This window comes from Gracilinanus agilis, chromosome 4 (genome assembly GCF_016433145.1).
Source record: "Gracilinanus agilis isolate LMUSP501 chromosome 4, AgileGrace, whole genome shotgun sequence".
Taxonomy (NCBI): Eukaryota; Metazoa; Chordata; class Mammalia; order Didelphimorphia; family Didelphidae; genus Gracilinanus; species Gracilinanus agilis.
In genome coordinates, this window is record NC_058133.1 from 479,004,764 (window position 1) to 479,017,263 (window position 12,500).

General features: G+C 43.7%; 1 protein-coding gene across 1 annotated transcript in view; it reads left to right on the forward strand.

The window, feature by feature from the left end:
* Positions 1-12,500, forward strand: part of MMP28 (matrix metallopeptidase 28) — a 29,723-nt gene that overhangs the window by 4,107 nt on the left and 13,116 nt on the right. Inside the window, exons 2-3 of the mRNA XM_044672739.1 lie at positions 7,126-7,205; positions 7,333-7,520. Of these exons, the coding sequence (XP_044528674.1) occupies positions 7,126-7,205; positions 7,333-7,520 (268 nt within the window). The remainder of the gene's footprint in view (positions 1-7,125; positions 7,206-7,332; positions 7,521-12,500) is intronic.

Here is a 12,500-nt window from a genome sequence, read left to right on the forward strand (position 1 = left end):
AGAGGAGAGGAGAGGAGAGGAGAGGAGAGGAGAGGAGAGGAGAGGAGGAAAGAGAAATAGAAAGAAGAGAGGGAAAGAGATGATGATGATCATGATGATGTGAAGGAGGCAGATATATCTAGATAATGGACAATGGAAGAATTAGTTTTGCTTGACTATACTTATTGATGGAAATCAATACTATAAATACTAGGAAAGGGCTTTATGGGAAGTGGGGTTAATTTGGGGGAAGAAGGGGTGTAGCAATAGAGGGGCAAAAAAAAGGAAAAGACAGACAGGAGAATTAGTGATGGATTTAAAAAGGCACAGAAAAGAAGAGAAGATAGTTCAGAAGGAAACACAGATAAGCAAGCCAGCTTTGGCACAAACATGCCCAGTTCACTGTATATACAAAAAAGAATTTAAAGGCAAGCTTTATGTGGTGGAGATTTGTGGAGTCAGTTGCAATCTTCTTTTTCTGTGTAATAGAAAGAGGGTCAGCTTGGGGTTCAGTAAGACCTGGGTTGAGGTCCTGCCTCTCATACTTACCAGCTGTGTAATATAATCTTTCAGGCTTCAAGGGAACTCTCTACAACTCTAAGTTATAGATGAGTTGCTGATCCAAATCAGTAAAGAGAACTTTCATCGGGAAACACCTTACATAGATGAAAACTTGGGTACAGTTAAATATATGTGTGCATATATATGTATATATATATATATATTTACACATTTTTATTTATACATATATATGATATATAGATATATATACCTAGATATAAGTTGTGCCAAAAGTCTTATTGGAGATACAGAACATCCCAAAAGTCTTAGTGCAGTTTTAAGCTATTGCTTCAGTAGAAGGACTAGGCATGTCCATTGGCAAGGAGATATATCGGATCAGAAATATTTTTCTTCTATCTGTAAAAATGTACATTGAATTTCAATGTTCAAGATAAAGAACAAGCATGACCCAGAAGATATATAAGAAGACATTCTCAACCCACCACTTTGCAGATAGAGGAGAACCACGCATGCTGTATGTTACACATATTTTCAGAATTTCTCAATATATTCATCACTTATGTTGGTTTTTCTTTTTTTGGTTTTTAAAATGCCATTTGTTATATGGAACAGTTCTTAGGGGTACAGAAGAGGAGGGATACTGTGGGATAACATATTGATTCAAAAAATAAATTACATCAATAAAATCTTATTTTAAAAAGAAAAAAAAAATGTACATTGAAGCTTCAATATCTTAAACCTGCGCTAAGACTTTTGGGATGCCCTGTATCTAATTAGGGAGACTTTGCTTTAGCAGGGTCCTTTCTTAACCTTTTCCTAAAACATCCATTATTATTAACCCACAATATTCCTTGTGAGGTAGGGAGGACTGCTGTGATTGTACTCATTTTATACAGAGGACAGTTGAGAGCAGAGAAAAGTTAAGTGACAGTTATTCAGCACTAGAACTTAATGTTATCCCTCATTTTTTTTTTCAAAATTCTGCTCAAACACCATTTTGTTCATGAAGTTTTTCCTGATCCCTCCCCTGCTGTGAGTGCTCTTTCCCCCAAAAGTTACCATATATATATATATATATATATTTGTTTCTCTTCTATAGAGAGATAGGTAGAAATAGACAGATAGATAATATAGTGGTTAGATGATAGATGGGGAGATGAATGATAAATAGGTGATAAATGTTAACTAAGAAAAATAGATAATAGGTATTAGAAAGATAGCTAGATGGAAGGAAGGAAGGAAAGAAGGAAGGAAGAAAGGGAAGGAGGGAGGGAGGGAAGGAGGAAAGGAGGGAGGGAGGGAAGAAAGGAAGGAAGGAAGAAAAGAAAGAAGGAAGGGAGGGAGGGAGGGAGGGAAGAAGGAAGGAAGGAAGGAAGGAAATGAGTTTTATTTAAAACATATTGAGTTTGAGGTGTCCATAGGACAATCTGTTCAAAATGTTCAGTAGGCATTTGGTGATGTGGGACTAGGGCTCAGGTGAGAGATGATGGCTGGAAATATAGGTATATGGATTGTCAGCAGAGAGGTAATCATTGAAACCACAGGAGTTGGTAAGATTACCAAGTGATAGGGTTGAGGACAGAATTTGGGGGACACCTTCAATCAGTGAGAGTGACACAAATGGAGTTTCAACAATGAAGACAGAGAAAGAGCAGTGAGACAGTTAAGTAAAAAATCAAGAGATATAGAATCACAAAAGCCCAGAGAGAAGGGAGTTTCCCCCAGGAGAAAGTGACCAACAGTGTCAAAGGCAGCAGAGAGGTGAAGAAGAATGTGACTTAATTAAGCAATTAGGAAGGACATCATTGGTCATTTTGGAGGGGATTGGTTTCAGTTAATGATGAGATTGGAAGCCAAATTGCACAGGGTTTCCTTAGAAGTTAAGAGGAGGGGCTATTGAGTGCAGATGGCTTTTTTTTTTTAAACCCTCACCTTCCATCTTAGAGTCAATACTGTGTATTGGCTCCAAGGCAGAAGAGTGGTAAGGGTAGGCAATGGGGGTCAAGTGACTTGCCCAGGGTCACACGGCTGGGAAGTGGCTGAGGCCAGATTTGAACCTAGGACCTCCCCTCTCTAGGCCTGGCTCTCAATCCACTGAGCTACCCAGCTGCCCCTGCAGATGGCTTTTTAAAGAAGTTTTACGGAGAAAGTAGGAAGCAGGGAAGCAAACAGAACATGGAGGGAGATTGGAAATAGACAAGCTAGAAAATGGGAATGATAGCCAGGTCAGTCCGCTGGCTAAGACAGAAGAGTATGTGATCCTGGGTCTTGCTGAGGGTTGCCCTTCAGGAGAAGAGAAACCTCTACTTCTTAGACCAAAGTGAGAGTAGATAGTGGGGGACTGATGTGAGAGGGAGAAAAGAGGCAGCTCTCGTGAATGGTGGTGAAGCCTGAGGCATGGTCCTCAGTGGAGAGGATGAAGGAGGGATCCTAAGGAAGACTAGAGAAAAGACTAGGTTTGGAATGCCCGCTATGGTGAGATAGGATAGAGAATCCAGACTAGAAGGCCTGCCAAATTGCACTGAGGGGCAGTTGAGATTAGATTACATAAACTTTGCACCCTTGTCCATACTACACATGCACATCTTCAGCCTTTCACATAGGCCCCCTCCATGCCCCAAGACCCTGACAGCATTGGTACCAGGCACCGGGATGTCTAAGGAAACCAGGAAGCAGGAGCTAGTGAGTGAGCTCCCCCTCCCTCCTCTCCCCTAACTGAGGTCTAATGTTCCAGGAACTGAAGCCAGGGTGTTGATAAGGAAGGGGAGAAGGGGGAAACGAGAGGCAGAGGGATAAGGAGCAGCAAAGTCTTGCCCCAACCCTTCCCTACTTACTCAGGGGATCACAAGCTTTCTGCTTCTTAACCCTAAAGGAGAGACTGCCCGTTTCCTTCAGAAAACAAACAATCCCAGTCCACACACCCTGGGTGTGGATGTGGGTCTGGGTGTGTTCTGGTGAGAGAGCCAGGAAAAGGATCAGACACCTATGGAGAGGGGCCAATTTTAGATAGGCACGCTGATTCAGAGAGACAGAGGGTCACACAAATAAAGCCTGGCCTTTGGATAACCATGTAGTCCCAAACATGCAAGCTGGTTATGTTCCAACAGTAAAATTGTTAGATAGTCAATAGTTGTTAATCACCTACTATGTGCCAGGGCAGCTAGGACTGCTAGGTGGCACAATGGATAAAGCACCAGGCTTGGAATCAGGAAGACTTATTTTTACGAGTTCAAATCTAGCCTCAGATCCTGTGTCCCTGGGCAAGTCACTTAACCCTGTTTATCAGCCACGATTAAGGGTCATTTGGGGGGCTCAAAATGTCCTGAAGAAAGGGAAATTGTTTTACGGTAACCAAATAGTGAGAAATTGGGCCAAGAAAAGAATTCAATTAAAAGGTTGGCCAGAGAAGTCATAGAGAAAGCCAGTCTCCCAACTACAGCCCAGCAAATATCTGAAGAATATCCCCGAAAGGCTTCTGATGAAGAAAATTAAAAGTTAGTTCTTCCAGAGTCAAGAACTGCTCCAAGAGATAGCCAGAAGCCAGCAAAAGTGAGCTGGGAGATGTCACCAGGTAAGCCAGCATGAGTCCCAACGCCAGGGTAGTCAGCACAGGCTTGGGTTAACGTGAATGCTGCAAAGATGGGGAGAGGGGGTATGCCCCTGAAGCCAGGGCAAACTTGGGTAGGGCAGCAGAACTGACAATGGGAGGCCCTCCAGGGATACCAGTGTGTGTGCTCAGGTAAGCCACCAGGGAGCTCAAGCAAGGAATCTGGGAACGAGGAGTCCCCGAACCATAGAAATCTCTAGTAATCAGAGACTCGAATCCAAATTCTGACCATGATTCATCAGAACAGAAACAGGACTAGAACCAGCCTCCATAGATTATCATACAGGGAGATAGAGGCTGGCTGTATATTCCTAGAAGCCTTGCAGGAGACAGTCAATTGAGCACTTGGGCTAGATCTGGGAATTGTGGGCAGGAGACCTGAAATCAGTTCAGTTCATCATGTCTTACTGGAGTCTGTCAGGACCACAGCAAAGGACAGAACCGCCTCCCAGCTAGGGATTAGACAAGAAAACAGAGGCTGGCAGACACCAGAATCTGCGGTAGACCGCTGGAAGACTGAGACGGAAGCCAGGGTTAAGAGGGTGGGAATGGAATACCAGGAATCTCACAGAGATCAGCAATGACAGTGTCATCCAGATCACAGAGGAGACAGGATCAAACAAGCCCTACTCAACCCATCCAAGAGTGCCCAAGGGAGTTGGCTCAAGCTCCAAATGGAAATATGAGTAAACAGAGGAAAATACTAAAACCATGTTTTTAAAAAAAAACAGCAGTTAAGAGAAAGCCAAGAGGTAGACCCAGATGAAGAGAGTGGCCACATGTCCCATCCCAACAACTAGAAGCAGAGATTCAAATAAATAAGTCAAAAATCAAAAGATGCAGAAGTTCCTCTATAGAGTTGAGAACTACTCAAAAAGATGGCCAGAAGCCAACAGAAATGAGTGGAGGGAGGTCATGGGGAAACCAGCACAATTGCAGGTAAACCAACCATGGAGTTTTATTGACCAGAATTACCAGGAAGAAATGAAGCAAGCGATAAAAATTATAGATAAAATTAGAGTTCAGAAGGGGAAAAAATCAAAGGAGAATAAATACCTCTAAAAAAATAAAAAACCCTATGACCAAACAAGACATAGAGAAGACATAGAGAAAAAATGCAATGGATAATTTTGATTACATTAAATTAAATAGGGTTTATACAAAGGAAATAAGGGAAATATAGGAAGAGATGAAAAGAGAACAAGAATAATACATCCTATGATTACATTTTTAAAAATTAACAGCCACAAAATCAAGAGGAAAAAAGTACCAAAATAAAACCAAAGAGGATTCAGAAGCAGAGAATGTTTATGTTAGCACACATATATAATTTATATATTTTTAACAAATTGTAAATAAAGTGGAGTTTATATCAAAGCACATTTTTGCATTTGTTTATTTAAATGTTTTTTGTTGATGGTAGTGGTTACTAATTATATCATTTTAAAAATGAAAAAAAAAAGTTTCGTTCACACAAAACCAATGCATCCAAAATTAGAAGGGAAACAACAAATTGGGGAGAAAATTTCATAGCAAGTGTCTCTGACAAAGACCTCATTTCTCAAATATATAGAGAAGTGGGTCAAATTTATAAGACTGCAAAGTATTTCCCAAAGGATAAATAGTCAAAAGATATGAATAAGAAGTTTTCTGATAAAGAAATTAAAACTACCTATAATCATATGAAAAAATGCTCCAAATCACTATTGATTAGAGAAATGCAAATTAAAACTCTGAAATGTTACCTCATACCTCATACATATTGGCTAATAAGACCCAAAAGGAAAATGTTAAATGTTGGAGGGGATGTGGGAAAATTAGAATGCTAATACACTATTGGTGGAACTGTGAACTGATACAACCATTCTGGAGAGCAATATGGAACCATGCTCAAAGGGCCATAAAACTATGCATACCCTTTTACCCAGAAATACTATTGGGTCTGAATAAAAAAAAAAAAAATCAGAGACAGGGGAAAAGGACCTGCTTGTACAAAAACATTTTTAGCAACTCTTTTTGTAGTGGCGAAGAATTGGAAACTGATGGGGTGTCCGTCATTTGGAGAATGGCTGAACAAGTCATGGTATACAGTTATAAAGGAATATTATTTGGCCAGAAGAAATGAGAAAAAGGATGAGCTCAGGAAAACTTGGCACATAATACATTTTTCTAAATTGAATCTAATTGAAATGTATACAATTGTCTTCAAATTAGACATGAGAATGGAACTATGTTTTTTTTTTCTTTTCCTTTCTTTATATTACCAGAATTTGGTACTGTGACATGTTAGTTTGTGGGCTGACTGATTGATGTCTATGGCAGCAAGTCAACTGGGGACTCTATGCAGGAGAAGACTGGAGAGAAGGGAATAAAGTCAAACATGGTGGCTGGGGGTTTCCTGAAGAAGCAGTCACCCATTGGGCTTGGAAAGAGTGGGCAGTGTAAGAGTTTCTCTAGGCCAGTGATTCTCACTTAGTGGTTCCCAAAAGCCTGGTCCAATGGGGTTCACACTAAAAATTCTTAAAGATGCCTTAAACAATCATAGAATGTTTTGAGAAGTATATTTAATTTCCCTGGGAGTTCACAATACTGTTTTTTCCTTGCTGATGAAAAGGCTTCCCAGACCAATGACCAAAAACTGGGCATCACAGCTCCAGCACATGGTCTCTGGTATGGGAAAAAGACACCAAATGGATTAGCTAATTCCTTAACGTGGCCACCCCAGTTGTGACATTGACTCAACATAGCTTAGTGATGGGCCACAGTGAGAGATGGGTGGAGGAACAACTATAGGGCAGTTGTGGGAAGGAATTGGGAGCGACTAGTCTGAAAAGTGATCATCTGTTCACGTATATGAGACCTTTGTGGGTAGAGAATTTGATGGGACCGTCTGATATTTATGTCACATATGAGCCAACCTCAAGATTCTTCAGTGATGTGTCTTTATGCTTCTGGGTTCCAAGCAGGGAGGAGAAAACTCACTTTCCTTTGTCTGCCTCGCCTCCTTCCCTTCCTAGGTGTTCTTAGAGAAGTATGGATACCTGGGAGAGCACACCCTGGAAGCTTCCAGCTCCACGAAGCTCACCGATGCCATAAGGTAAGACATGGTTGGCCCAGGTCAAGAGTAGGAGTTTAGAGGATTGTGGAGGGAGGAGGAGCCGGGGACCTTGAGAGATGAGATGACCCTTCTGGACATCCTCTACTGTTCTAATTCTTCCCTCTAGGGAGTTCCAGTGGGTGTCTCACCTGCCAGTTAGTGGGCAGCTAGACACTGCCACAATGCGCCAAATGGCCCAGCCACGGTGTGGAGTGGACGACAAGGAGAGCCACTCAGCTTGGACTGAAAGGCTCAGTTCCCTGTTTGCTGGACGCAGAGCCAAGATGAGGCTAAAAAAACGCTTTGTGCAGCAAAGTGAGTTTTTTTTTTCTTCCTTCCCTCCCCTTCTCTCACTGCTGCCGCCCATGGAACCCCAAAGAGATGGAGTCCCATCCCTCCCTCTGTAGTGTAGCCTCTGCTCCCCTTCTCCCCTCAGGGGATGCCAACTGGATGACCTTTTTTCTCTCCGAGCCCTGGGCAGCAGGGGCAACAAGAGAATCAGTAGGGACTGTTAGGGGCCAACTCAGAACCAGAGACCAGCCTGCTCTGAGGAGAGAAGTCAAGGACTCTGGCTCCCAGCCTTCTCTTCCCACCCAACTTGAACTTAGCAAGGGACAGCAGGAATAAATGCTGAGGACCACCCACCTACAGGATTGATTGTGCCTGGAGAACCCAGTCCATTGTCCCATCAGCTCTCCCCTAGTTCCCACACACAGTCTTCAGAGTCCAAGTCTGGACCCCACTGTTTTGCCTGCTGGTGAGCAATGTGCTGGTGAAAAGAGCATTAGATTTTGTTCAGAGGACCTGGGGCCAAATCTTGGCTCAGTAGCTACTACCAGGGTGACCTTGGACAAGTCATATTACCTAAATGGGCTCAAGTTTCCTCATCTATTAAAATGAAGTGGCCATATCAGATACTAAATGATCTCTTATGTTTCCTTTCAGCCCTAAATTATACAATAATATAACCCAATAATATGGTATAGTGAAGAGAATACTAGATTTAAGAGGCCAAAAAATTGAGTTTGGATCCTGATTTTAGCATTCAAAAGCTTACTTAAAATCTGCCTATCTGTGTGACCTTGGGCAAGTTTCTGCACCAATTTCCTTATCCATAAAATGAGGAGGTTACCTCAGTGACTTCTAAGTTTTTTTCCATCTCTATGAGATGTGATATATTTCCTCCTGACTTCCACATCCAAGATCTAAGGAGTAAAAAATGGAAACATTAGAATCATTTGGGGAGGAAAAACATCTTCCTGGGCATCACAATGCTTCAGTTCTACCCCAGCCTGATCCTTCAACGGGTATGTGGCATTTGGTTCTTTGAGTTTGCCTCTCCCAGACTAGGTTTCCTGCATAGAGTGAATGGGGAGAGGGAATGGTTTACTCCTTGCTCATCAGATCCTCTATCTCTTGGCCCTGGGTATTTTCACCTGTCAGTCCCACCTCCCTGTAATGCTTACCCTCCTCATCTCTGCCTTCTGGCTTCCTTTTAAGTCTCAGCTAAAATCCCACCTTCTATAAGCAGCCTTTCCCAATCCCTCCTCCTCCTCCTCCTCCTCCTCCTCCTCCTTCTCTCTCTTTCTCTCTCTCTCTGTCTCTCCCTCTCTCTCTTCTCTCATTCTCCTCTCTTTCTCCTCTCTCCTGTCTCCTATCTCTCTAAAAAAACCTTTACCTTTCATCTTAGAATCAATAGTAAGCATCTTTTCCAAAGCAAAAGAGTGGTAAGGGTTAGGCTATTGGTATTAAGTGACTTGACCAGGGTCACACCCAATCCTTCTTAATTCAAGGGCTTTTTCTCTGGTGACTCTTTCCAATTTATTCCATTTATAGTGTATTTGTGTTCCCAATTGTTTGCAGTTGGCTCCCCAATTAGACTGTGTTCCTTGAGAACTGGGACTATCTTCTATCTTTCTTTGCATTTCAATTCTAAGTGCCTGGTACCTAGTAGGTACTTAATAAATGTTTACTGACTGACTGTCCATCCTGGAGGTGGGTAGGAGAAATTTCGAGTCTGTAAAATGCTTGGAGAGCCTCCGTGGGCATAGAGGAGGTGGCAAAGGCTGCCAAGCTGCCATCATCCTGCTGCTCTATCCTGAGGAGAAGTGTAGAAGGGAGCAAGGGAAACTGAGCAGGTGAGGAAGGATGCCAGGTGCCACCTGGCCCTGCGGGCATGTCCTCCACCCAGAATGTAACTATGGTGACCAGCCTAGTCCTGCCTACTCTCCATAGCCCCAGGTCAGGAATTTGGTAAGCTTCTGACTCCATCAGGCTTGTCTAAAGAAAATGAACCTGGCCCTGGGAGGGCGGCTTACCCTTCTCCACTCACCCTCATTCTTTCCTTCCCTCCTTGACTCCCCTGTCCCCCAAGGAAGGCGTTTTCTTTTCTTCCTTGAGGTTCCCTTGTTTGTCCTTCTTCCCAGCCCTCCCCACAAACACACACAAAGATCACTGTGAAGCTTCCTCCCTGGAACTGGCTCTGGGACAGCTGTAATCCCCAAGGCCTGCCTCACTGAGAAAGGGGGAGGATTCACCTAGCCAGCTGCTGCCCTGCAAGTGGGACGAGGGGGGCCCTCCTGGTGGCTGTTTGGAATGTTCCTGCCTCCTCCAAAAGGAAGAAGACTTATAGGTCTGAGAAAAGCCAAATTCTGAGATCCCAGACAGTCTTAACCCACTTTTACCCCCCAACAGAGCTATAAATGCCCATTTTCTTTCCCTCCCCCATTCACACATGGCAGTGTAGACTAGCCCATCCTCTCTCCCTCCTTCCTTCCCAGTCCATTGGGTGATCTCTTCATCACCCTCCCCAAGGGCTTGTTCTCCAGAGCAGTCTTGGGCCCTGTGCCAAACCAAACAAGAGGACCAGCGAAGGAGCTTTACCTTGAATGGCATTAAGAGTGGCAGGAGTGAGAAATGAGATTCTCTCCACCTCCCAGCCATTCCCCTTGGGCCCGTTCTCCTTCTCAGCCTATGGCTCTCTCACAGCCCTCTGCTCGCTCACTCTCCCTGTTCCCACACACATTTTCTAAATCCAAGACTGCCCCTTCCTGTCTCCTGTCCCCCTTACGCAGCCACAGCCAAAGGAGGGAGCCAAGAAAACCTGTTTTGGTAATGAGGTTTTCTCAGATTTATAAACTACTTCAATATGCCATGTTCTTCTGCCGTTCTTTCTGCCTCCCGCAGGAGAGGACCCTCCTCGATTCGCTGTGTGTCCTAGACTTAGAGATGAGGGTGGGAAGAGGATGAGGGGTGATGGAGAGAAAGACACCGTGTATCCTAGACTTAGAGATAAGGGTGGGAGGAGGGTGACGGGTGATGGAGAGAAAGAGGGGAGCCACCTCTGGGAGTCTTTGCTGGGAGGGCCCACAGGAGGCCTGTCCCTTTGGAGAATAACATTAGCTAGTGCCTGTGTTCCCTTCTGAACTTCCTTCTGTTCTCCTCTGCACATTTTCTTTTAAACACTTGATGGCCTTCATTTTTTCCTGCTATCATTATCCATAGTCCCTTTCTCCCATTCTCATCCCTGAATTTCCCAGCCCTAGATTAGGGGTTCTTAACTTAGGGGGCTCAGACAATAGATTTTAGGGAGTCCTTGAAATCAGATGGGAAAAAATTAAATCACAATTTTCACTCTAATTGGGCATCTCCTACAAATGTTGAGCGTAGGCAACTAAACTCGGCAGTATTCTACTGGTGACTGTTGTCAGACATTTTTATAGCACATTACGGTGGTTGCAGAGATCTTGAAGTATTATTTAAGTTCATTGCTATTTCAAAATTGTCGTAGTCATTAGACCCACCAAAAGATCCTGTTTGTTGCATTCCTCCTGTCAACATACTATATTTCAACATAATTGGTTTCCTTCATAATCCTATATGTTTTATTTTATATATTTTGAAAATCTTTTCCTGAGAAGGGATCCAAAGCTTCAAGAGAATGTCTACCCAAAATGTTGGAGAATCCCTGAACTAGACATTCATGATCTCATTTCACTGGGTACTTGGGCATCACTATCTCCTTTTTACAGATAAAGAAACTGTAGTTCAGAGAGGCAGAAAAACATAGCTGATAGAGAACAGAAGCGGGATTTGAACTTCTGCCTTCTTGACTGTTTCCAGGGTACAAAGCTGTTTCCTGACTACCCTGCTCAATGGTCAGGTTTCCAGAGTTTAAAGTATAGACATTGGCTCCATTGTATGGCTAGGGAAGCCAAGGGGCAAATTTACCCGATGGACTTGGGCTTGGATGGGAAATTGCCTTCATCTTGGGCCTCTGAATCTCTGGCTAACCCTCATCTGTCTTCTCTCACGGAAACCCCACTCCCCCACAGCTCTGAGTTGCACAGCCTAGAAATAATTATCAAATAGAAACACTGGGACTATTCATTCTAGGCAGTTCCTGCCTTGATGCCCCCATGTAAGCCTTGCATTGTAGAAAGACTGGGAGCCCAAAGACCCAAGTTTGAAACATGGCGCTGTTCTAACTGACTAGCCTTGAGCAAGTCCTTTTGATTCTCTGGACCTCAGTTTCCTATCTATAAAATGAGCCATTTGGGCTATATGACTTCTGAAGTCTTCCTCCTTCCCCAATTCTAAATCCTATGGTTGACCAATGGGGGGAAGTGGGAGGAGGGATAAGGAAGATGGCTGGGAAAGCATCTGGAAGAGAGAGCGAAGGATTGGAATCACCCAGTCAGCAGCCTCTAGACCTAACAGGGAGACTTGCCATCTCTAAATTTGGAATTGTAGCCTGGTTGCCTAGTAGGGAGCTCAATAGCCTGGGAGTCAAGAAAATCTAAGTTTGAATCCTGTCTCACACTTACTAGCCATAAGATCTTGGCCAAGCCATTTAACCTCTGTTTGCCTCAGTTTCCTCATCTGTAAAATAAAGGTTTGGGGCTTGATGGCCCCTAAGGTCCCTTGTTGACCCCAGATCTGTGTTCATGGGAAAGAAGTTACTTAAACTGACTAGAAATGGAAAAATCCTCCTAGGCTGAAGTTAATAAAAGAAAACCTTCCTTCTTCACTCCCTCCCTCCTCCTTTTCTTCTTCCCTCCTTCCCTGCCTTCCTTCCTTTTCTCCTTCCTTCCCTCTTTCCTTCCTCCCTTCCTCCCTTCTTCCCTTCCTTCCTTCTTCCCTTCTTTCCTTCTTCCCTTCTTTCCTTTCTTCTCTCCTTCCTTCCCTCTTTCCTTCCTCCCTTCTTTCCTTCTTTCCTTCCTTCCTCCCTCTCCCCCTTCTCCCTTCCCTCACTCCCTCAGGACTTCCCAAATGAATCCTACAAAGGCATGGATG